The following is a 24,735-nucleotide window of genomic DNA, read 5'->3' as shown; positions in this document are numbered from 1 at the left end:
CCAGTCCAGGGAGGACCTGGCCTGGCAGTTCGGGCTGGACTGTTCCCATTGGGTACAGGGTCAAGGCTGATTTGCATATGGCTGGGTTCAAACTAGAATGGCATGGTGAGCTAAAAAACGATGGATTTAGGCCGAGATCTCTGTACTGGGGTGAATGTATAACATTGCTCTGCATTCTTTCCATCAATTGTTCTTTTTGCATTTGTCACCACAAGTGGGACGGGTATGCTCAGACATGGGTCCCGTGCTCTCCATGCCACTGGAGTCAAGCTATCCAGGCTGATGAGGGCTGAAAGCCCGAAATCGGTCCTAGGATGCTTGTTTCCTGTCCAGGGAAGACCGGGCCTTGCAGTTCAGACTGGGCTGTTCCCATTGGGTGCAGGGTCAAGACTGATTTGCATATGGCTGGGTTCAAACTGGAATGGCATGGTGAGCTAAAAAACGTTGGATTTAGGCCCAGATCTCTGTACTGGGGTGAATGTATGACATTGTTCTGCATTCTGTACATCAATAGTTCTTTTTGCATTAGTCACCCCGAGTGGGATGGGTATGCCCAAACGTGGGTCCCGTGGTCTCCATGCCACTGGAATCAAGCTATCCCGGCCGAAGCGGGGTGAAAGCCCGATACCGATCCTAGGATGCTTGGTTCCAGTCCAGGGAGGACCTGGCCTGGCAGTTCGGGCTGGACTTTTGCAATTGGCAACAGGATTCAGACTGATTTGAATATGGCTGGGTTCAAACTGGAATGGTATTGTGAGCAAAAAAGATGGATTTAGGCACAGATCTCTGTACTGGAGTGAATGTATGATACAGCTCTGCATTCTGTCCATCAATTGTTCTTTTTGCATTTGTCACCCCGAGTGGGATGGGTATGCTCAGACATGGGTCCCGTGCTCTCCATGCCACTGGAGTCAAGCTATCCTGGCTGATGAGGGCTTAAAGCCCGAAACCGGTCCTAGGATGCTTGTTTCCTGTCCAGGGAGGACCTGGCCTGGCAGGTCGGGCTGTTCCCATTGGGTGAAGGGTCAAGACTGATTTTAATATGGCTGAGGTTAAACTGGAATGGCATGGTGAGCTAAAAAATGATGGATTTAGGCCCAGATCTCTGTACTGGGGTGAATGTATGACATTGCTTTGCATTCTTTCCATCAATTGTTCTTTTTGCATTTGTCACCCCGAGTGGGATGGGTATGCCCAGATGTGGGTCTCGTGCTCTCCATGCCACTGGAATCCAGGTATGCTGCCTGATGAGGGCTGAAACCACTAAACCTTTGCTATGATGCTTGTTTCCTGTCCAGAGAGGACCTGGTCTGGCAGTTTTGGCTGGACTGCTCCCATTGGGTGCAGGGTCAAGACTGATTTGCATATGGCTGTGTCCAAACAGGAATGGCATGGTGAGCAAAAAAACGATGGATTTAGGCCAAGATCTCTGTCCTGGGATGAATGTATGACATTGTTCTGCATTCTGTACATCAATAGCTCTTTTTGCATTTGTCACCCCGAGTGGGATGGGTTTGCCCAGGCGTGGGTCCCGTGGTCTCCATGCCACTAGAATCAAGCTATCCTGGCTGAAGAGGGGTGAAAGCTTGAAACCGGTCCTAGGATGCTTGGTTCCAGTCCAGGGAGGACCTGGCCTGGCAGTTCGGGCTGGACTTTTGCTATTGGCCACAGGATTCAGACTGATTTGCATATGGCTAGGTTCAAACTGGAATGGTATAGTGAGCAAAAAAGATGGATTTAGGCACAGATCTCTGTACTGGAGTGAATGTATGACATAGCTCTGCATTCTGTCCATCAATTGTTCTTTTTGCATTTGTCACCCCGAGTGGGACAGGTATGCCCAGACGTGGGTCCCGTGCTCTCCATGCCACTGGAGAAAAGCTATCCTGGCTGATGAGGGCTGAAAGCCCGAAACCGGTCCTAGGATGTTTGTTTCTTGTCCAGGGAGGACCTGGTCTGGCAGTTCGGGCTGGACTGTTCCCATTGGGTGCAGGATCAAGACTGATATGCATATGGCTGTGTCCAAACAGGAATGGCATGGTGAGCAAAAAAACGATGGATTTAGGCCAAGATGTCTGTCCTGGGGTGAATGTATGACATTGTTCTGCATTCTGTACATCAATAGTTCTTTTTGCATTTGTCACCCGAGTAGGACGGGTATGCTCAGACGTGGGTCTCGTGCTCTCCATGCCACTGGAATCCAGGTATGCTGCCTGATGAGGGCTGAAAGCACTAAACCTTTCCTATGATGCTTGTTTCCTGTCCAGGGAGGACCGTGCCTTGCAGTTCGGACTGGGCTGTTCCCATTGGGTGCAGGGTCAAGACTGATTTGCATATGGCTGGGATCAAACTGGAATGGCATGGTGAGCTAAAAAACGTTGGATTTAGGCCCAGATCTCTGTACTGGGGTGAATGTATGACATTGTTCTGCATTCTGTACATCAATAGTTCTTTTTGCATTAGTCACCACGAGTGGGACGGGTATGCCCAGACGTGGGTCCCGTGGTCTCCATGCCACTGGAATCAAGCTATCCTGGCTGATGAGGGCTTAAAGCCCGAAACCGGTCCTAGGATGCTTGTTTCCTGTCCAGGGAGGACCTGGCCTGGCAGTTCGGGCTGGACTTTTGCAATTGGCAAAAGGATTCAGACTGATTTGCATATTTCAAACTGGAATGGTATTGTGAGCAAAAAAAATGGATTTAGGCACAGATCTCTGTACTGGAGTGAATGTATGATACAGCTCTGCATTCTGTCCATCAATTGTTCTTTTTGCATTTGTCACCCCGAGTGGGATGGGTATGCTCAGACATGGGTCCCGTGCACTCCATGCCACTGGAGTCCAGCTATCCTGGCTGATGAGGGCTTAAAGCCCGAAACCGGTCCTAGGATGCTTGTTTCCTGTCCAGGGAGGACCTGGCCTGGCAGGTCGGGCTGTTCCCATTGGGTGAAGGGTCAAGACTGATTTTAATATGGCTGAGGTTAAACTGGAATGGCATGGTGAGCTAAAAAATGATGGATTTAGGCCCAGATCTCTGTACTGGGGTGAATGTATGACATTGCTTTGCATTCTTTCCATCAATTGTTCTTTTTGCATTTGTTACCCCGAGTGGGATGGGTATGCCCAGATGTGGGTCTCGTGCTCTCCATGCCACTGGAATCCAGGTATGCTGCCTGATGAGGGCTGAAACCACTAAACCTTTGCTATGATGCTTGTTTCCTGTCCAGAGAGGACCTGGTCTGGCAGTTTTGGCTGGACTGCTCCCATTGGGTGCAGGGTCAAGACTGATTTGCATATGGCTGTGTCCAAACAGGAATGGCATGGTGAGCAAAAAAACGATGGATTTAGGCCAAGATCTCTGTCCTGGGATGAATGTATGACATTGTTCTGCATTCTGTACATCAATAGCTCTTTTTGCATTTGTCACCCCGAGTGGGACGGGTATGCTCAGACGTGGGTCTCGTGCTCTCCATGCCACTGGAATCCAAGTATGCTGCCTGATGAGGGCTGAAAGCACTAAACCTTTCCTATGATGCTTGTTTCCAGTTCAGGGAGGACCTGGCCTGGCACTTCGGGCTGGACTGTTCCCATTGGGTGCAGGGTCAAGACTGATTTGCATATGGCTGGGTTTAAACTCGAATGGCATGGTGAGCTAAAAAACGATGGACTTAGTCCGAGATCTCTGTACTGGGGTGAATGTATGACATTGCTCTGCATTCTGTCCATCAATTGTTCTTTTTGCATTTGTCACCACGAGTGGGACGGGTATGCTCAGACATGGGTACTGTGCTCTCCACCCAACTGTAGTCAAGCTATCCTGGCTGATGAGGGCTGAAAGCCCGATACCGGTCCTAGGATGCTGTTCCCTTTGGGTGCAGGGTCAAGACTGATTTGCATATGACTGGGTCAAAACTGGAATGACATGGTGAGCAAAAAAAGATGGATTTACGCACAGATCTCTGTACTGGAGTGAATGTGTGACATAGCTCTGCATTCTATCCATCAATTGTTCTTTTTGCATTTGTCACCCCGAGTGGGAAGGGTATGCCCAGAAGTGGGTCCCGTGCTCTCAATGCCACTGGAGAAAAGATATCCTAGCTGATGAGGGATGAAAGCCCGAAACCAGTCCGAGGATGCTTGTTTCCTGTCCAGGGAGGACCTGGCCTGGCAGTTCGGGTTGGACTGTTCCCATTAGGTGCAGGGTCAAGACTGATTTGCATATGGCTATGTACAAACAGGAATGGCATGGTGTGCAAAAAAAGGATGGATTTAGGCCCAGATATCTGTCCTGCGGTGAATGTATGACATTGTTCTGCATTCTGTACATCAATAGTTCTTTTTGCATTTGTCACCCCGAGTGGGAAGGGTATGCTCAGACGTGGGTTTGTGCTCTCCATGCCACTGGAGTCCAGCTATCCTGGCTGATGAGGGCTGAAAGCCCTCAACCTTTCCTAGGATGCTTGCTTTCAGTCCAGGAAGAAACTGGCCTGGCAGGTCGGGCTGGACTTTTCCCATTGGGTGCAGGGTCAAGACTGATTTGCATATAGCTGGGTTCAAATTGGAATGGCATGGTGAGCTAAAAAACGATGGATTTAGGCCAAGATCTCTGTACTGGGGTGAATGTATGACATTGCTCTGCATTCTGTCCATCAATTGTTCTTTTTGCATTTGTCACCACGAGTACGACGGGTATGCTCAGACATGGGTCCCGTGCTCTCCATGCCACTGGAGTCAAGCTATCCTGTCTGATGAGGGCTGAAAGCCTGAAAACGGTCCTAGGATTCTTGTTTCCTGTCCTGGGAGGACCTGGCCTGGCAGTTCGGGCTGGGCTGTTCCCATTGGGTGCAGGGTCAAGACTGATTTGGATATGGCTGGGTTCAAACAGGAATGGCATGGTGAGCTAAAGAACAATGGATTTAGGCCCAGATCTCTGTACTGGGGTGAATGTATGACATAGGTCTGCATTCTGTCCATCAAATGTTCTTTTTGCATTTGTCACCCCGAGTGGGACGGGTAGGCCCAGACGTGGGTCCCGTGCTCTCCATGCCACTGGAATCAAGCTATCCTGGCTGATGACGGGTGAAAGCCCGAAACCGGTCCTAGGATGCTTGTTTCCAGTCCAGGGAGGACCTGGCCTGGCAGTTCGGGCTGGACTGTTCCCATTGGGTGCAGGGTCTAGACTGATTTGCATATTGCTGGGTTCAAACTGGAATGGCATGGTGAGATAAAAACGATGGATTTAGGCCGAGATCTCTGTACTGGGGTGAATGTATGACATTGCTCTGCATTCTGTCCATCAATTGTTCTTTTTGCATTTGTCACCACGAGTGGGCGACGGGTATTCTCAGACATGGGTACTGTGCTTTCCACCCCACTGGAGTAAAGCTATCCTGGCTGATGAGGGCTGAAAGCCCGAAACCGCTCCTAGGATGCTTGTTTCCAGTCCAGGGAGGTCCTGGCCTGGCAGTTCGGGCTGGATGGTTCCCATTGGGTGCAGGGTCAAGACTAATTTGCATATGGCTGGGTCCAAACTGGAATGGCATGGTGAGCAAAAAAAGATGGATTTAGGCACAGATCTCTGTACTGGAGTGAATGTATGACATAGCTCTGCATTCTGTCCATCAATTGTTCTTTTTGCATTTGTCACCCCGAGTGGGATGGGTATGCTCAGATGTGGGTCCTGTGCACTCCATGCCACTGGAGAAAAGCTATCCTGGCTGATGAGGGCTGAAAGTCCGAAACCGGTCCTAGGATGCTTGTTTCCGGTCCAGGGAGGACCTGGCCTGGCAATTCGGGCTGGACTGTTCCCATTGGGTGCAGGGTCAAGACTGATTTGCACATGGCTGGGTCAAAACTGGAATGGCATGGTGAGCAAAAAAAGATAGATTTAGGCACAGATCTCTGTACTGGGGTGAATATATGACATTTTTCTGCATTCTGTACATCAATAGTTCTTTTTGCATTTGTCACCCCAAGTGGGACGGGTATGCTCAGACGTGGGTCCCGTGCTCTCCATGCCACTGGAGTTCAGCTATCCTGGCTGATGAGGGCTGAAAGCCCTAAACCTTTCCTAGGATGCTTGTTTCCAGTCCAAGAAGGGCCTGGCCTGGCAGTTCAGGTTTGGCTGTTCCCATTGGGTGCAGGGTCAAGACTGATTTGCATATGGCTGGGTTCAAACTGGAATGGCATGGTGAGCTAAAAAAACGATGGATTTAGGCCGAGATCTCTGTACTGGGGTGAATGTATGACAGTGCTCTGCATTCTGTCCATCAATTGTTCCTTTTTGCATTTGTCACAACGAGTGAGACGAATATGCTCAAACATGTGTTCCAAGCTCTCCATGCCACTGAAGTCAAGCTATCCTGGCTGATTAGGGCTCAAAGCCCAAAACCGGTCCTAGGATGCTTGTTTGCAGTCCAGGGAGGACCTGGCCTGGTAGTTCGGGCTGGACTGTTCCCATTGGGTGCAGGGTCAAGACTGATTTGCATATGGCTGGGTTCAAACTGGAATGGCATTTTGAGCTAAAAAAACGATGGATTTAGGCCCAGATCTCTGTACTGGGGTGAATGGATGACATTGCTCTGCATTCGGTCCATCAAATGTTCTTTTTGCATTTGTCACCCCGAGTGGGACAGGTAGGCCCAGACGTGGGTCCCGTGCTCTCCATGCCACTGGAGTCAAGCTATCCTAGCTGATGAGGGCTGAAAGCCCGAAACCGGTCCTAGGATGCTTAGTTCTTGTCCAGGGAGGACCTGGCCTTGTAGTTCGGGCTGGGCTGTTCCAATTGGGTGCAGGGTCAAGACTGATTTGCATATAGCTGGGTTCCAACTGGAATGGCATGGTGAGCTAAAAAACGATGGATTTAGGCCGAGATCTCTGTACTGGGGTGAATGTATGACATTTCTCTGCATTAAGTCCATCAATTGTTCCTTTTTGCATTTGTCACAACGAGTGAGACGAATATGCTCAAACATGTGTCCCGTGCTCTCCATGCCACTGGAGTCAAGCTATCCTGGCTGATTAGGGCTCAAAGCCCAAAACCGGTCCTAGGATGCTTGTTTGCAGTCCAGGGAGGACCTGGCCTGGTAGTTCGGGCTGGACTGTTCCCATTGGGTGCAGGGTCAAGACTGATTTGCATATGGCTGGGTTCAAACTGGAATGGCATGGTGAGCTAAAAAAAACGATGGATTTAGGCCCAAATCTCTGTACTGGGGTGAATGTATGACATTGCCCTGCATTCGGTCTATCAAATGTTCTTTTTGCATTTGTCACCCTGAGTGGGACGGGTAGGCCCAGACGTGGGTCCCGTGCTCTCCATGCCACTGGAATCAAGCTATCCTGGCTGAAGATGGGTGAAAGCCCGAAACCGGTCCTAGGATGCTTGTTTCCAGTCCAGGGAGGACCTGGCCTGGCGTTTCGGGCTGGACTGTTCCCATTGGGTGCAGGGTCAAGACTGATTTGCATATGGCTGGGTTCAAACTGGAATGGCATGGTGAGATAAAAAAAGATGGATTTAAGCACAGATCTCTGTACTGGGGTGAATGTATGACATTGCCCTGCATTCTGTCCATCAATTGTTCTTTTTGCCTTTGTCACCACGAGTGAGACAGGTATGCTCAGCCATGGGTACTGTGCTTTCCACCCCAATGGAGTCAAGCTATCCTGGCTGATGAGGGCTGAAAGCCCGAAACCGGTCCTAGGATGCTTGTTTCCAGTCCAGGGAGGTCCTGGCCTGGCAGTTCAGGCTGGACTGTTCCCATTGGGTGCAGGGTCAAGACTGATTTGCATATGGCTGGGTCCAAACTGGAATGGCATGGTGAGCAAAAAAAGATGGACTTAAGCACAGATCTCTGTACTGGAGTGAATGTATGACATAGCTCTGCATTCTGTCTATCAATTGTTCTTTTTGCATTTGTCACCCCGAGTGGGATGGGTATGCTCAGACGTGGCTCCCATGCACTCCATGCCACTGGAGAAAAGCTATCCTGGCTGATGAGGGCTGAAAGTCCGAAACCGGTCCTAGGATGCTTGTTTCCGGTCCAGGGAGGACCTGGCCTGGCAGTTCCGGCTGGACTGTTCCCATTGGGTGCAGAGTCAAGACTGATTTACATATGGCTGGGTTCAAACTGGAATGGCATGGTGAGCTAAAAAAACTATGGATTTAGGCCGAGATCTCTGTACTGGGGTGAATGTATGACATTAGTCTGCATTCTGTCCATCAATTGTTCCTTTTTGCATTTGTCACAACGAGTGAGACGAATATGCTCAAACATGGGTTCCGTGCTCCCATGCCACTGGAATCAAGCTATCCTGGCTGATTAGAGCTGAAAGCCCGAAACCGGTCCTAGGATGCTTGTTTCCTGTCCAGGGAGGACCTGGCCTGGTAGTTCAGGCTGGACTGTTCCCATTGGGTGCAGGGTCAAGACTGATTTGCATATGGCTGGGTCCAAACTGGAATGGCATGGTGAGCAAAAAAAGATGGATTTAGGCACAGATCTCTGTACTGGGGTGAATGTATGACATTGTTCTGCATTCTGTTCATCAATAGTTATTTTTCCATTTGTCACAACGAGTGAGACGGGTATGCTCAAACATGGGTCCCGTGCTCTCCATGCCACTGGAGTCCAGCTATCCTGGCTGATGAGGGCTGAAAGCCCTAAACCATTCTTTTGATGCTTGTTTCCAGTCCAGGTTGGAACTGGCCTGGCAGTTCGGGCTGGACTGTTCCCATTGGGTGCAGGGTCAAGACTGATTTGCATATGGCTGTGTTCAAACTGGAATGGCATTGTGAGCTAAAAAACGATGGATTTAGGCTGAGATCTCTGTACTGGGGTGAATGTATGACATTGCTCTGCATTCTGTCCATCAATTGTTCTTTTTGTATTTGTCACAACGAGTGAGACGGGTATGCTCAAACATGGGTCCCGTGCTCTCCATGCCACTGGAGTCAAGCTATCCTGGCTGATTAGGTCTATAAGCCCGAAACCGGTCCTAGGATCCTTGTTTGCAGTTCAGGGAGAACCTGGCCTGGTAGTTCGGGCTGGACTGTTCCCATTGGGTGCAGGGTCAAGACTGATTTGCATATGGCTGTGTCCAAACAGGAATATCATGGTGAGCAAAAAACGATGGATTTAAGCCCATATCTCTGTCCTGGGGTGAAAGTATGACATTGTTCTGCATTCTGTACATCAATAGTTCTTTTTGCATTTGTCACCCCGAGTGGGATGGGTATGCCCAGACTTGGGTCCCGTGCTCTCCATGCCACTGGAGTCCAGCTATCCTGGCTGATGAGGGGTGAAAGCCCTAAACCTTTCCTAGGATGCTTGTTTCCAGTCCAGGGAGGGCCTGGCTTGGCCTGGCAGTTCGGGCTGGGCTGTTCCTATTGGGTGCAGGGTCAAGACTGATTTGCATATGGCTGTGTCCAAACAGGAATGTCATGGTGAGCAAAAAACGATGGATTTAAGCCCAGATCTCTGTCCTGGGGTGAAAGTATGACATTGTTCTGCATTCTGTACATCAATAGTTCTTTTTGCATTTGTCACCCCGAGTTGGATGGGTATGCCCAGACTTGGGTCCCGTGCTCTCCATGCCACTGGAGTCCAGCTATCCTGGCTGATGAGGGGTGAAAGCCCTAAACCTTTCCTAGGATGCTTGTTTCCAGTCCAGGGAGGGCCTGGCTTGGCCTGGCAGTTCGGGCTGGGCTGTTCCTATTGGGTGCAGGGTCAAGACTGATTTGCATATGGCTGTGTCCAAACAGGAATGTCATGGTGAGCAAAAAACGATGGATTTAAGCCCAGATCTCTGTACTAGGGTGAATGTATGACATTGCTCTGCATTCTGTCCATCAAATTTTCTTTTTTCATTTGTCACCCCGAGTGGGACGGGTATGCCGAGACGTGGGTCCCGTGCTCTCCATACCACTGGCGTCAAGCTATCCTGGCTGATGAGGGCTGAAAGCCGGAAACCGGCACTAGGATGTGTGTTTCCTGTCCAGGGAAAACCTGGCCTGGCAGTTCGGGCTGGACTGTTCCCATTGGGTGCAGGGTCAAGACTTATTTGCATATGGTTGGGTCCAAACTGGAATGGCATGGTGAGAAAAAAAAGATGGATTTAGGCACAGATCTCTGTACTGGAGTGAATGTATGACATAGCTCTGCATTCTTTCCATCAATTGTTCTTTTTGCATTTGTCAAATCGAGTGGGACGGGTATGCCGTCTGGTGGGTCCCTTGCTCTCTATGCCACTGGAGTCAAGCTATCCTGGCTGATGAGTCCTGAAAGACCGAAACCAGTCCTAGGATGCTTGTTTCCAGTGCAGGGAGGACCTGGCCTGGCAGTTCGGGCTGGACTGTTCCAATTGGGTGCAGGGTCAAGACTGATTTGCATATGGCTGGGTCCAAACTGGAATGGCATGGTGAGCAAAACAATGATGGATTTAGGCCCAGATCTCTCTACTGGGGTGAATATGTGACATAGCTCTGCATTCTATCCATTAAATGTTCTTTTTGCATTTGTAACCCCGAGTGGGACGGGTATACCCAGACGTGGGTCCGGTGCTCTCTATACCACTAGAGTCAAGCTATCCTGGCTGATGAGGGCTGAAAGCCCTAAACCTTTCCTAGGATGCCTGTTTTCAGTCCAGGGAGGACCTGGCCTGGCAGTTCGGGCTGGACTGTTCCCATTGGGTGCAGTGTCAAGACTGATTTTCATCTGGCTGGGTCCAAGCTGGAATGGCATGGTGAGCAAAAAAACGATGGATTTAGGCCCAAATATCTGTCCTGGGGTGAATGTATGACATAGCTCTGCATTCTGTCCATTAAATGTTCTTTTTGCATTTGTCACCCTGAGTGAGACGGGTATTCCCAGACGTGGGTCCCGTGCTCTCCATGCCACTGGAGTCAAGCTATCCTGGCTGATGAGTGCTGAAAGCTCGAAACCGGTCCTAGGATTCTTGTTTCCTGTCCAGGGAGGACCTGGCCTGGCAGTTTGGGCAAGACTGATTCCATTGGGTGCAGGGTCAAGATTGATTTGCATATGGCTGGGTCCAAACTCAAATGGCATGGTGAGCGAAAAAACAATGGATTTAGCCCCAGATCTCTGTACTGGGTTGAATGTATGACATTGCTCTGCATTCTGTCCATCAAATGTTCTTTTTGCATTTGTCACCCCGAGTGGGACTGGTATGCCGTCTGGTGGGTCCCGTGCTCCCAATGCCACTGGAGTCAAGCTATCCTGGCTGATGAGGGTTGAAAGCCCTAAACTGGTCCTATGATGCTTGTTTCCTGTCCAGAGAGGACCTGGCCTGGCAGTTCGGGCTGGACTGTTCCCATTGGGTGCAAGGTCAAGACTGATTTGCATATGGCTGGGTCCAAACTGGAATGGCATGGTGAGCAAAACAATGATGGATTTAGGCACATATCTCTGTACTGGAGTAAATGTATGCTATAGCTCTGCATTCTGTCCATCAATTGTTCTTTTTGCATTTGTCACCCCGAGTGGGTCGGGTATGCCCAGGCATGGGTCCCATGCTCTCCATGCCACTGGAGTTAAGCTATCTTGGCTGATGAGGGCTGAAAGCCCGAAACCGGTCCTAGGATGCTTGTTTCCTGTCCAGGGAGGACCTGGCCTGGCAGTTTGGGCTAGACTGTTTCCTTTGGGTGCAGGGTCAAGACTGATTTGCATATGACTAGGTCCAAACTGGAATGTCAAGGTGAGCAAAAAAACGATGGATTTAGGCCGGGATCTCTGTACTGGGGTGAATGTATGACATTGCTCTACATTCTGTCCATCAATTGTTCTTTTTGCATTTTTTTACCACTGGCTGAAGCACTACATTTACAAATCAATGCGATTGCTTAATTAGAAATTTGGATACAATGGACTTGATAAGATCGTATTATTAACAATATAACAACAGCCACCAATCACATATATTCCTGTGACTTTAGAAATAGTTTTCACATTAAGGAGACTAGTTCTAACTGTTGTAGGAAGATGTCAACACCGGCAATTACTAGTGACTATTAAATATATAACAATTTAACACATACTTTCTCTTCCTAGGAAATGTCTAATCCGGACACATACTTCCATGATAAGAACTTAAAATGCGTTGTGAGAAATCTGTTTGCAGCTGGAATGGAGACCACTTCCACATCTCTTCGCTGGGGGATGTTATTTATGATGAAATACCCTGATATTCAAAGTAAGGAATTTAAAATGCAATACTGACTTTGTACTCACCTTTTTCAAACTAGTGTCTATACATAAAAACATACAATGGCTAATTGCTTTTGTTTTTTAGGTTTTGCCTGCACAGCACCTGTGCTTGTCAACTCTATTGTGTTTAATATATCTTAAAAGGGGTTTACAACCCGGCTTACCTTTCATTGGTGTGTGTGCTTGCCATTTACTATCCCTCCATTTCTGTTGGCTGTAGCATTCTACTGCCTGTTGTTCCTCTGTGTGTTTCTCTTATCAGTGTCCCATGTCCCAAATACTGTATCCATCCACTTTTCTGGGATTTATTTTGTTTTGTACACATAATCTCCCTGTGAACAAATTTCAAGTGTGCTTGTTTAGTTTCCCCTGCACAGCGTGTTTTGGGGTTTGCGATACACAAGCACCAGTTCTATTTCTGATGGATACATTCCATGCATGAGAGATTAAGTGAAAGTGATTTGCCCAGTCTCAGGATTTTGAGCCTCTTGCTGAGGCTGGAACCCAGTTTTCCAGTTTCAAGGGTGGCTGCTCTAGCCCTTACACTATGTTCTTGGCTATCAGCATACAACATGGCTGGCACTCCTTTGGAACGTACAATTAAAATGCATTCTCATTATTCATTTCAAAGCAGTGTCAGCCATCTTGTTTTTATGCATTTAACTTGTATGGAGTGAAGCTGGCTGCGCTGCACTCCACACCTACCAACGTCGCGAGCTTGGAGAGCATGTACTACCTTTCACCGCCTTCCCTCAGCGTTGTGAATATTAGTTTCTCTTCAGCAGCCAGCTGTAGGCTATGCTGTGTCTTGGTCACCCGTGTTGGACTTTTGTAATTGGAAGCTAAACGGAAGTTGAATTTCATTCTGCCGGCAACTTCCGTGCTGGCGACACAGGCATCAAAAGCTGACATCCGGGGGCACGACCAAAACACCTTCATACAAACTACCCCAACAAGGCAGGGCTTTGTTCATAAACATGTATCCCAACCCAACCTCCTTATCTTTAGTGTCCGTGGGTCAGAAACACTAAACACGCAGCTGGCCAGTTTCCACCAATGCAAAAAAAGATAATTTAAGACAGATCACAAAGCCATGCCTCCCGCCTCAGCCCTGGGCCGCCATCAGTAGCGGCTGTTGTCTGCTATGAGTGGCTGGGTGGGTGGGGAGGTGGGGGTGGCACAGGGGTCGTGAAGGGAGGGTGGCAAAATTTTAAATAATAATAATTTGTGAAAAAGCCTTCCCTTCAGCTGGCTGCATCCAGCTTTGTGCTCTTCTGCGTCTCTTTTTCAGGCACAGGCTCCCAGCCTGCCCTGCGGCCAATCCTGAAGCTGCTCTCGCATGAGAGCAGCTTCAGGATTGGCCTGAGTGCTCTCGATTAGCACTCCAGGACAGACTGGGAGTCTGTGCCTGCTTTCTACAACCCCAGCAATGGAGCTGGGGTTGGAGAGAGCTTAACTGAGCATGAGGGTTTGGCCAGCCTGAGATGGCCAGCCAAACCATTATACACAGTGAAAGGAGTGCATTACCTCTCCCCTCTGTGCAGTCATCCCCTCAGGCCCCACCCACAAGACTCAGCAGGAAAGGAGAAATGAAACAAGTGTCATTTTATTTGTCCTTTCCTGCCATTTTGGGGGGGGGGGCAATGCTCCTCCGCAATTGGGGAGAGCCGCCGCTGGTTGCCATGCAAGCCCCAGTAAGAAACCAGCCACCACAAACACAGAAATGAGCCCACCTCATGCCCATTCACCCGTGTGCCCAAACCTAATCTCGAGCACTGACCGGAGGGCTAACAGGGCTCTCCAACTGGCAGAGTGTAAAAACACTACTTTACATGCATATGCATCCAGCGTAAATCGGCAGATTTGCAAATCAAATTGCTACCTAATTACACCTGGCAAGCAAACACTTTAAATCAATCACAGGGTGAATTCCTAGCAGTGTGGCAATAAGTTCAAAACTTTTTGGGGGGAAAAAAAGGAGCGCAGAAACGTGATCTTTTATGACGAGATCTATTATGCATCTTATTCTGGAAACATTAATTCACCAAAATTAGCGCTTCTTCCTTTTTGATTTAACAAAATTGCTTGCTCCCTTTGCACACCACAAACAGCAGATACTCACGATACATGTTGTAGTCATTTAGAGCAATATCAACTTGAATACAAACGTTCCATAAATTAAGTATGATAGTGGCACATATTTAAATTTCAGAGCGGTTTGTTATCGGTTGTGCAATTTTTAGGTCAAGCCTAGCCAGTGCGCATGCGCTGAATGCAAGCCATGCTGTAATCAATAAACCAACTTTATTGTCGCCTGCTGCTTATCATTGGCTCACTCTGGCATCACTCTTCTTTGCTGCCTCCTAAGTCGTCCAGGCAGCCAATACCTCACTTCCATTAAAGGCTCAGGCGCACCGGCCAAGTACAGTCTAATCAAGCTTGCATTCATCATCTCTTGTATTGGAGAATTCTTTTGTTTAAATGTTCCTTTCCACACCATCGCTGCTTGTTTATTTAGGCTGCTTGTGTCTTCAGTGCAGAGCCCGGTGTCTTTCCTTCACCTACATAGCACGGTGCTAGCAACCGTCTTTTTCTTTTTTTTTACACATAGTACCCCCAGGGGCACCCCGCTGTCCCCCCTCCCCCAAATAGGTTACCCAAATGACACACACAAGACAGTTGGTGTTGGGTAACAATGCTGCAGGTTTATTACATAATTCCAGAATATGTAATGGGTGGGTTATCTTACGGGCGATCCAAGGGCAGGCAACCAACTGGGTCGCCTGCCCACCTGATGAGCCGGGCAGCGCAGGAGCGATGCCCGCCGTTGCTGCCCTCCAGGTGATTCTTTCTACGATCAAGTGCCGTTGGTAATTATACTCACGCCCCCCCTCTCGGGGCGGAGCGTCGCATAGCAAGCCCCCGGTTGTTCAGGCCCACAACCACCCGCAGGACTAGCGGGGCGCCGACACGGCTTCCGGGACCTCCCTTGAGGCTCCTCGGTTTTGGCTCAGGCACCCCCTATGGTGCCGCGCAGAGGTACCCTTTGTACCGGCCTGCTTCCAGATCGCCCTGTAACTCAGCCTGCAACGAAAAAGAAAACATTACAACGCTCAGAAACCCCCCCCACCCAATGCCTACACCGGGTAAGCGGTAGGGAGGGAAATGGCGATGTGGGTGACAAAGAGGTCGCCAGGAGGGTGGGGGAAGGCTAAATAACCTCCCCCTCACACCAGGGCCAGGAAGTGACACGCATTGTGCGTCACTTCCGGCAAGCCCGAGGAGGGGGGCTCCGGTCTGCGTCCCCGCCCCCCCCGGTGGGAGGGGGTGTGGAGGGGTGACCGGTGCCCCGGGGGCACTAAGGCGCCAACTGCCGATTGGCCCCCTGCGGTGGCCGCGGTCAGCGGCATAGTACCCCCAGGGGCACCCCGCTGTCCCCCCTCCCCCAAATAGGTTACCCAAATGACACACACAAGACAGTTGGTGTTGGGTAACAATGCTGCAGGTTTATTACATAATTCCAGAATATGTAATGGGAGGGTTATCTTACGGGTGATCCAAGGGCAGGCAACCAACTGGGTCGCCTGCCCGCCTGATGAGCCGGGCAGCGCGGGAGCGATGCCCGCCGTTGCTGCCCTCCAGGTGATTCTTTCTACGATCACGTGCCGTTGGTAATTATACTCACGCCCCCCCCCTCAGGGCGGAGCGTCGCATAGCAAGCCCCCGGTTGTTCAGGCCCACAACCGCCCGCAGGACTAGCGGGGCGCCGACACGGCTTCCGGGACCTCCCTTGAGGCTCCTCGGTTTTGGCTCAGGCACCCCCTATGGTGCCGCGCAGAGGTACCCTTTGTACCGGCCTGCTTCCAGATCGCCCTGTAACTCCGCCACAGCCCTGGAGGCGGCTCACCGTCGCAGCCAGGGCCCCCCACCAACCCGCTATAGTCTTACCTGCAACCTCTCCTATCTAGGGCTTCCTGCAACTAGCTGGAAGGGAACCATCATAGCAGAAAGAAGAGTTTGAAATTCTGCCACCTCATGACAGTGCGACAGAGCTAGTTGGACTCAAACCCTGTGAGATCCCTTATATCCACAGGCCCAAGACTTACCAGTGAGCTATAGCTCCTGGTGTTGTAGATGGCCCCATCTATGTCCCCAAAGCCCGAGACGCCATCCCAATCGGATAGGGTCTGCTGAAATAAAGGACCCGTTGGGCCTGGGGAGATGTGCCAAGAACTATTCGCCCCCCATGCGGGCAGGTTACCCTCTTCACAATTCTGGGCCTGCCCGCTAGGCTATTATGGCGAGAAGGGTTTTACTTAACCTTTGGACCGTCCCCGCAGATTGCTAAACCTGGAGCACAGGAGTGCTTCTGGCTGCCAGCGCGTGACCATGGGCAAGGGGCGACTCTTGCCCCTGCCCACCATCCCTTATTCCTTATGGGAATTATGCCCCTACAGATCCCTCAGTGATGAAACCCCCTAGGTATACCAGCTTCGGGAATCTGTCTGGCTTAAGCATTGCGCGCTGACAGTAAAGTTCAAGCATTGAGAATTGACTAAGTCCTACTTCGCCCCTCCCATCAAGCTCCTCAGTAGGAGGGTGGCAGGGGGGTGCCCCCCCCACAAACCCAGAGCATCCCCAGCGGTGCCAAATTCCTGCTCCGTTGAAGTGGAAATTTAGTGCACCCTGGGCGTGACAAATGTACTATTGACATAATGTCCCCTTGTGTTTGCCCCGCTGACACCCCAGTTATTGGGACAGCAGCACCCTGTGTTGGCTGGCAGCGCCCCTAGCGCGGTAAACGTGTCCGTAAGCCCAGATCCCAGTCTCCCACAGCTGCAGTACGCGACCAGTGGATCCGGTGGGGGATACCACCAACCGCAATAGTCCTCTAGACATCCAGAAAAGGCCCTATTTTACCTGGGCCTATCTCTAAATGATGGTGGTTTCACCCAGCTGTAAGGCCAGAGGCCCGCCTATGGAGCATATTTACTTGTTTTGCTACTCGGCCCCTTTATGGGTGGGCCTCAGAATTAGGGCAACGCGCGTGCTCCCATGGCACGGAGCTGCTGGAGAGCAGATGCCTGTTACCCCCACGCTGATACTTTATCTGTTGCTGACAACAACAACAATGACACACGACCCAAGCCCCCCTTCAGCAAAAGGTTGGAGACGAGGGACACGTGGTCACGTGTGGTCAGGATCGGACAGCGCAACCCTTGCTGTAAATAGCACTTTTATAACGCGTGAACTCGACCTGAAGGTATAGCAGCTCTGTGCATGAGCACCATATTTACACACATATTTGGGCACAGGAGTGAGATCATACGGCGATATTCACTGATTTACCCAGTGTCACAAACCCAGCGCGAACTCGATCCGAAGGTATTGGCGCGCAGTTCATGAGCACCTTATTTACATACATAATCGGGCACGGGGAGATTAAGTGATCTGCCCGGCGTCACAGCGCGACTCGCCCGACGGTATATGGAGCGCAGTCCGTACGCCCCGTATCTACATACATATTCGGGCACGGAGTGGGATCATGAGCCGCCAAAACTCGCGACCCTCGGGGGCCCAGGTAGACCCGGCCCAGCAGCCCGCATGCATATCTGGGCATGGGGTGATCAGTGATTTCCCCAGCGTCACAACCACAGCGCGAACTCGATCCAAAGGTAATGGCGTGCAGTTCGTGAGCACCGTATATACATACATCATCGGGCACGTGGATATTAAATTATCTGCCCGGAGTCACAGCGTGACCCGCCCGAAGGTATTGGAGTGCAGTGCATGAGACCTGTATTAGCATACCTATTCGGGCACGGTGGATTAGTGATTAGCTCAAACCGTAATGCGCGCGAACTTATTAGAGCGCCGGACACGAGCACCGCCAAATAACTCATTCGGGTGCAGGGGGTGTCGTAATGCCTGGAATCACCTGATGCGCGCGAATGTGGGCACGAGCAAATTCTTGTGAATAATACATGCACTTGTATCATGTGTCTGCATTATAGGAAGCCAGCCCATACATGTTTCATATTTATCTAGCGTGAACTCGACCTGAAGGTATTGGAGCAAAATCTTGTGCACAATGCCTGCACTTGTATCAAGTGTCTGCCTTATAGGAAGCCAGCAGCTACATGTTGCCTATTTGTATAGCGCGAACTCGACGCCAAAGGTCTTGGAGCGCTTTACATGAGCATCGTATTTACATTACACCATGCAGGCACGGGGCGCGTAAGCGATTCGTACCATATAACACGATCCCCGTGCCAGATCACGCAAACACCGCACCAGATTAACCATTGAGGTGCGGGGGGTTTAGTAATGCCTGCAATCGCGTAATGTGAACAATGCATGTACTTGTGTCATGTATCTGCCTTATAGGAGGCTAGCAATTACATGTTGCATATTTATATAGCGCGAACTCGACCGGAAGGTATTGGAGGACTTTACATGAGCACCGTAATTACATTACACCTTCAAGCAGGGGGGTGCTTAAGAGAATCGTACCATATTACACGCTCCCCGTACCGGATCACGCGAGCACCGCACCAGATTACCCATTGAGGTGCGGGCGTTTTAGTAATGCCCGCAATCGCATAATGTGAACAATGCATGCACTTGTATCATGTATCCACCTTATAGGAAGCCAGCAATACATGTTGCATAAATATATAGCGCGAACTCGACCCGAAGGTATTGGAACGCTTTACATGAGCACCTTATTTACATTACACATTTAAGCACGGGGAGCTTACAAGATTCGTACCAATTATCGATTGAGGTGCGGGGTTCAGTAATGCCCGTAATCGCATAATGCGGACGCGACCTCAAGGGGCAGAACCTCACTTCCCTAAACCAGCGTCCAGCTCGCAGTCGTCGGACTACCCCACCTCTGCTGGTCACCACGCCTACCGCACGCTGCCCACTGTATGCCCCCCCCGCCCTCAACGGCAGCATAGCCGACGGGAGGGGGGGCGATAACCTTATCCAGGGAGCGCCAAGGGGGTTGCACCGCCCGCGATCCGCGGGGACCCCGGCAGCTCCCAGCCTTGCAGTGCTGGTGTATTAGGGCCGTGAACCGACGCTAATCTCCTAACGGCTCCCCCGGCGCCGGGTGTACGGCTTCTTTGCCGTCGCACCCCCATTCATTTACTTTGCTCGCGGGGGCTGCCGCCATTGAGAAGTATGCCCCGCGGGCGAAAGGCCGACGGACACACGATCGACACTGTGTGGAATGAGCGCTCTACCCTACACTGAATCACGCTGCGGCGACGCTTGGGCAGGGGAAGGTTTAGACCTTGCCCGCGAAACCCCCTGAACCCTAGTTCGATGCGGCCGCCAACCTCTATCTCGCTGCGGCCGATGCATGGGCAGGAGGAGGTCTGGAAGGCATTGAAGCGCTTTAACTAGTACAGTGTTTACATTACGCATTCACGCATTCGGTGGCAGCGCATCCATTGCCCAGGACCACGCGGCCCGCCGCATGCCCCCGCGCCCCCAGTGGCCGCGCACCCGAGGGGGGGGGCAAATTCCTTCTCCTTAAAACAAGCATGAGGAGGCGACACGGGGGTCGGAATTGCCTTTGCACCTGATAAAGAAAGTGCATCCCCACTTGCCCTTGCTTACCCTGCTAAACATGCTGTATAATTAGTTCTCTGCGCAAGACACGTATTAAAGATGCCACCTCTGGACTGCGCCTGGTGAGCAGGCCGCCTGCATCAAGCTGTTTCTGTCATTGCCGCGACCCCCCGCAGCTCGCCGCCCGCATTCACGCCCTTTTTGCGGCAGCGCAGTCGACGGGCCACATCCTCGAAGGCCCACCTGGACCCAACAGAGGGATTATTTAAAGAATTGGCCATCTTTTGCCTTAACGGACCAACTCGCCCAAGGGATCTCGACACGCAGGTCCTGGAGCGCTGTACATAGCATCGTATTTACAATACGTATTCAGGCACGGGGAGATTAAGTGATTCGCGGTGCCGGGAATGGTTCTACAGTGTTAAGAGCGCTTACCCAGTACGACGTTCAAATTAAAGCGTCGGGTACAGTGTAAAGGAGGGCTCTGTGCCAGTAATTTCTCGAGCGCGAGGGCGCCCCGGCGGTATTATGGAGCGCTGCAACGTTCACGATACCGCCCCAGCACCAAAGTACAGCAAGCCTCTTTAAATTTCGGCCCACCATGACGCGAACGTGCCCCCGAGACACGAGGCTTGGTGTCCTACCCCACCGTCGTATACACACCTATTCTACTGTACAAGGCCGCAGGGAATGCGGTAATGGCCCGGCAGGCCTTGCGCGGCCGCTCCCACCATTCATTATCTACCTGCGCGTGGCACGCCATAAAGAGCCAGGGGCGGGGGATGTGCCGCTAACCCCTTTATGCACGTTATCGTGGGAGTGGGAGCAGACTGTCGAGTTTGTGTAGCTCGAGTCGGCTCTTCGCGATTCGAAGCGGTGATTTAACTGCTCCGTGGCGAGTGCGCAACCAGCTGAGCTAGCCAAGCCAGCGCCAATATCGCAGACAGAGTGGGAAGGGGGGGAGGATTAAATGCTTCAGTGACCTTATGATGCCCGCTTCCCCACTACAGTCCTCCGCACTCCCAACTGAGCTCTCGAAACATTGTTAGGCACGGGGAGATTAAGTGAAATGCCCAGAATCACAGGATGTTCAGCGTCATTGCCGAGACGCAAATCCGGATCCCCAGATTCAAGGGCAAATGCCCTAGCCGTTAGGCCAACTCCTCTCTGATACGAACCCATGCCTCCCATAATGAGTGTGGCCTTAGCGCAGCGCCTTCGACTACTAGGTCATCCGGACCCCATAAGGCTCAAATGTTTACCCGCGTGCCGTCTACGTAACAATCTCCAGCACGGTAAAAGATGTGGAAGCTGCCACGAGGGACGAACTAAGCCGACAGACACAAGATTAGTAAAATGTGTGCTCTACCGCACAGTTTATGATCGCCATACCCGCACTAAATTGCACCACGTGCGACGCGTGAGCAGGGGATGACTTAAACCGTGCCCCCAAGACCCCCGAAACCTAGCTCAATGCGCAAGGGGGGGTGAAGGTACATTCCGAGCACGCAACGGGAAACAGAGTCAATGTAACCAGAATCAATGTATATTGAACCTGCGAGCAAGCGTCTCCGACCGTAACAATTCGGCCACAATGACTTTGCAGCTTGCATATTTAAAACCCGCGAAAGCTCTTCTGCCAGCACCCGCCTATTAAACTACCCATGCCCCTATCTTGCGCCCCCTCCGCCCGTGGCCATCCTAGCCACAGGGCCCCGTCGACCTGGTACTGCCCAGGGACAGGGCCGGGGCGGAGTGGGTGCTGCAAGACTCACCGTAGATCTAGTAGCGCAGCGCGATGATGACCAAATCGGCATGGGGGCCGGAATCGCAGCGAGGAAGGCGCGGACGACGGACTGATGCTGTGAAATGGCAAGGTGGGCGACGAAGAGGTCGCCAGGAGGGTGGGGGAAGGCTAAATAGCCTCCCCCTCACACCAGGGCCAGGAAGTGACACGCATTGCGCGTCACTTCCGGCCAGCCCGAGGTGGGGGGCTCCGGTCTGCGTCCCCGCCCCCCCGGTGGGAGGGGGTGTGGAGGGGTGACCGGTGCCCCGGGGGCACTAAGGCGCCGACCGCCGATTGGCCCCCTGCGGGGGCCGCGGTCAGCGGCATAGTTTGTGCTTTTCACAAGCGCTACTGTTTTTTAAGGCAGAGTTCCACAGATCATTGTTTGAATGTGTTTTACTTAATAAAGTTGGTGAAATCAATAAACCACAGTAGGCACGTTTCTAGACTCTCCCCCTGCCACTCCATCCCGCTGTCTCTGCTCCGGCTCCCCCTCTCTTCCAATCAGCCAGCCGGCTCCAGCCTGCGCCAATGTCACAGCAGAAAGGTGGAGTCAGGAGGACAAAGAAGGAGGGATGTGCTAGAGTCTAAACACAGCAAAACCTTAGGGGGCTCATCGCTACCTACCACTCGCCTGCTGGCTTACTTCACTGTAGTCTCCAGCTTGAGACAGCATGGTCTACTGCCATAAAAAAGAATGCCAAAGGCTGCCTAATCTGACAGGCACACCTAAACTTACATCCCCAGGCACAAAAGTAAGCTACCAGTGCTTAGAGATTGGCATACAGCAGAAGGGCTTCACATATTATTGCACAACTCTCTGCTTGCCCACACCAATAACAAGTGAATCCCGCAGATGTCTTGCATAATATCATCAGGTATGAGTGCTTGTTTAATTACTGTGCACAGGCACCCTGCTTTGTTTTAGCACGGCCCCCGCTTTTATGTTTTCAACACTGGTGCTGCGCTTTATCTTTGAGCACGGTGGCCACTTTTATGTTTGAAAAAAGCAATAGCTTTATATCTCGTTTTGCATTGTAGGTATCTTGGGCTTTGCAACTTAAATGCCCTTATCTGGAGGCATATCTGCTTTAGAAACACGCACAGTATGTTTCTTTTGTTTTCTTAACCACTAATGGTAATTTAGTTTGTTACCTTTGTTTGTTTGACTCTGGTCGTTTTTTTTTGTTGTTATTTTGGGCTTTCCGCTTAAAATGCACTTATCAGATGGCATTTGTACTTTATAAACACACATTATGTCTGTTTTGTTTTCGTCCCTTGGCGTGTGTATTAAGACTGTATTTATTTTGGACTCTCAGACTACAATGTGCTTATCTGGTGAATTCTTTACATTAAAAACACAGACTGTAAGTTTCTTTTGTTTTCCTAAACATACATGGTATGTTTTTTTAAACACATATGGTATTTTTCTTTCATTTTCATTCCTTGCGTTTTAGGACTGTATTTAATTTGAGCTTTCTGAGTACAACGTAAGTAGAAATGGAAGTCTGTATTTTTCTCTTCTTTACTCTGCAGCAATGCGTGTGTCTGCCTGAGGCTGGTAACTTCACTAAGTTAAACAACAAAAGAGTGTATGCGAAGAAAGAAGAGAAAAAAATTCCAAAAAACGAACTCTTAGTGTATTTATATGCCCTAAACAAATTAATCTGATATGTATAAAGAACCCACACTCACCAACCTGGTTGCTGACATGCTTCATCATAGGGTTCCACCAGAGGTGCATACTGCACCTCTGGTTTGCTTCAACGCTTTTTTTAAAACGGAGCGCAAATATCAGACCAGAAAAGAAAATTTAAGTATGGTGAGTGCACAAAATAATAATGTGAATTAAAAAGTACGCAGGGTTCGTCCAAAAACAGTTTTAATGGCAAAGAGCCTGGCACTATTTAAAAACAGGTGTACAAAAGGATAATTCCAACTGACATAAATTGGTCAGGTATATCCTATTTGCATGTTAGATTGGTCGACATGTTTCAGCTTCTAAACATCATTGCACGAAGCTTTCTTCAGGACCTATATAACGCACAAATCATCTTGGCGGTATAAGCTCGATAAGGCTTACCCTAACCTCAGGTGAGAGACAAGACCGAATTAACTCACGGTTTTGCAGAGGCCTTCGAGAATTTCCCAAAAGCCTTGAAGTGTCTGTAAAAAAACAACATAAATGTGTAGTACATTATATTATTAATACCAGATCATTGTTTAGTATATACATCTCCAAAGTAGAAGAGATGTCAAAAGGCACAAATGCAAATTATTACGAAATTGTTGAGCTAAAACAAACAGTGACAAAATTCCATGTCTCACTGTCTTTGGATAGAATCAAAACAAGAAAAAACAAACATTGTATGCTGATCTCATTGAATCCATCAGTAGAAACGAATATATCAATCATTTCTATCGTTAATCAAGTATCAGGTGACAAAAAGAGTTTACTAAAAGCCATATGCTGGCACACCAACTGTGTAGAGAAAGCGCCATTAAAAATGGTACACACTCTCACGTCGGAGATCAACAAAAATGGAAGAACAAACAGGGCTTACGTGTATTTGAGAATGAATACGCTCCTTAGGCCTACGGATGGGTGGCGGGACTACAAAACAGCTGCAATTTGAAGAAAAACGGGGAAATTACTCATAAGTTCGTCATCCCGCTACTTCATATTCAAAAGAAGGACCGCTACAGAAACGGCAAGATTTCAAGCGGAACTTACTTCGTCCAAGTCCCCTGCCAGGTAGATCCACCAATAAATTCCCACCATGCCCGGAGTCGTTCACGGACCGAAATGTCCGTGTTTAAATAAAGAGAAGCAGCCCAATGGCGGGAATTCTCCACCGATCTCGGCGAACAGCTCCAAAGGTCATGTGACCGGCATTGATACTGAATGTCAAAATCGAGAAGGGACTAACCTCCCAGTCTCAAGACTAGAGCTAGAATGCCAACCTTTACATTCTGCCGCCTAAGGTCAAACTTTATTTATAACTTTGCACATGCATTTGCCAGTTGAAAACAAAATTTGTTGGAACAAGCGTAACCACTTCATAAGTCATCATGGGAAATGCAAAATGAACTGCTAACCGGAGTGAGCCTGAGCCAAACGCTAATAGGAATCTCAATAGCGTCATAAC

At 50.1% G+C, this 24,735-nt stretch overlaps 1 protein-coding gene and 1 long non-coding RNA gene across 2 annotated transcripts in view; one reads left to right on the top strand and one right to left on the bottom strand.

Moving 5' to 3' along the window:
- LOC146816631 (cytochrome P450 2K1-like) overlaps positions 1–24,735 on the top strand; it is a 434,887-nt gene that overhangs the window by 325,089 nt on the left and 85,063 nt on the right. Inside the window, exon 6 of the mRNA XM_085610510.1 lies at positions 12,061–12,202. Coding sequence (XP_085466636.1) covers positions 12,061–12,202 — 142 coding nt within the window. The remainder of the gene's footprint in view (positions 1–12,060; positions 12,203–24,735) is intronic.
- Positions 23,452–24,363, bottom strand: LOC146816632 (uncharacterized). Its single transcript, XR_014962926.1, has 3 exons — positions 24,321–24,363; positions 24,151–24,211; positions 23,452–23,752 (listed from the first exon to the last, which is right to left on the bottom strand). It is a non-coding gene; the product is annotated as an uncharacterized LOC146816632 (long non-coding RNA).

Source organism: Triturus cristatus, chromosome 6 (assembly GCF_964204655.1).
Source record: "Triturus cristatus chromosome 6, aTriCri1.1, whole genome shotgun sequence".
NCBI lineage: Eukaryota > Metazoa > Chordata > Amphibia > Caudata > Salamandridae > Triturus > Triturus cristatus.
This window is presented reverse-complemented; position numbering and strand designations above follow the sequence as displayed.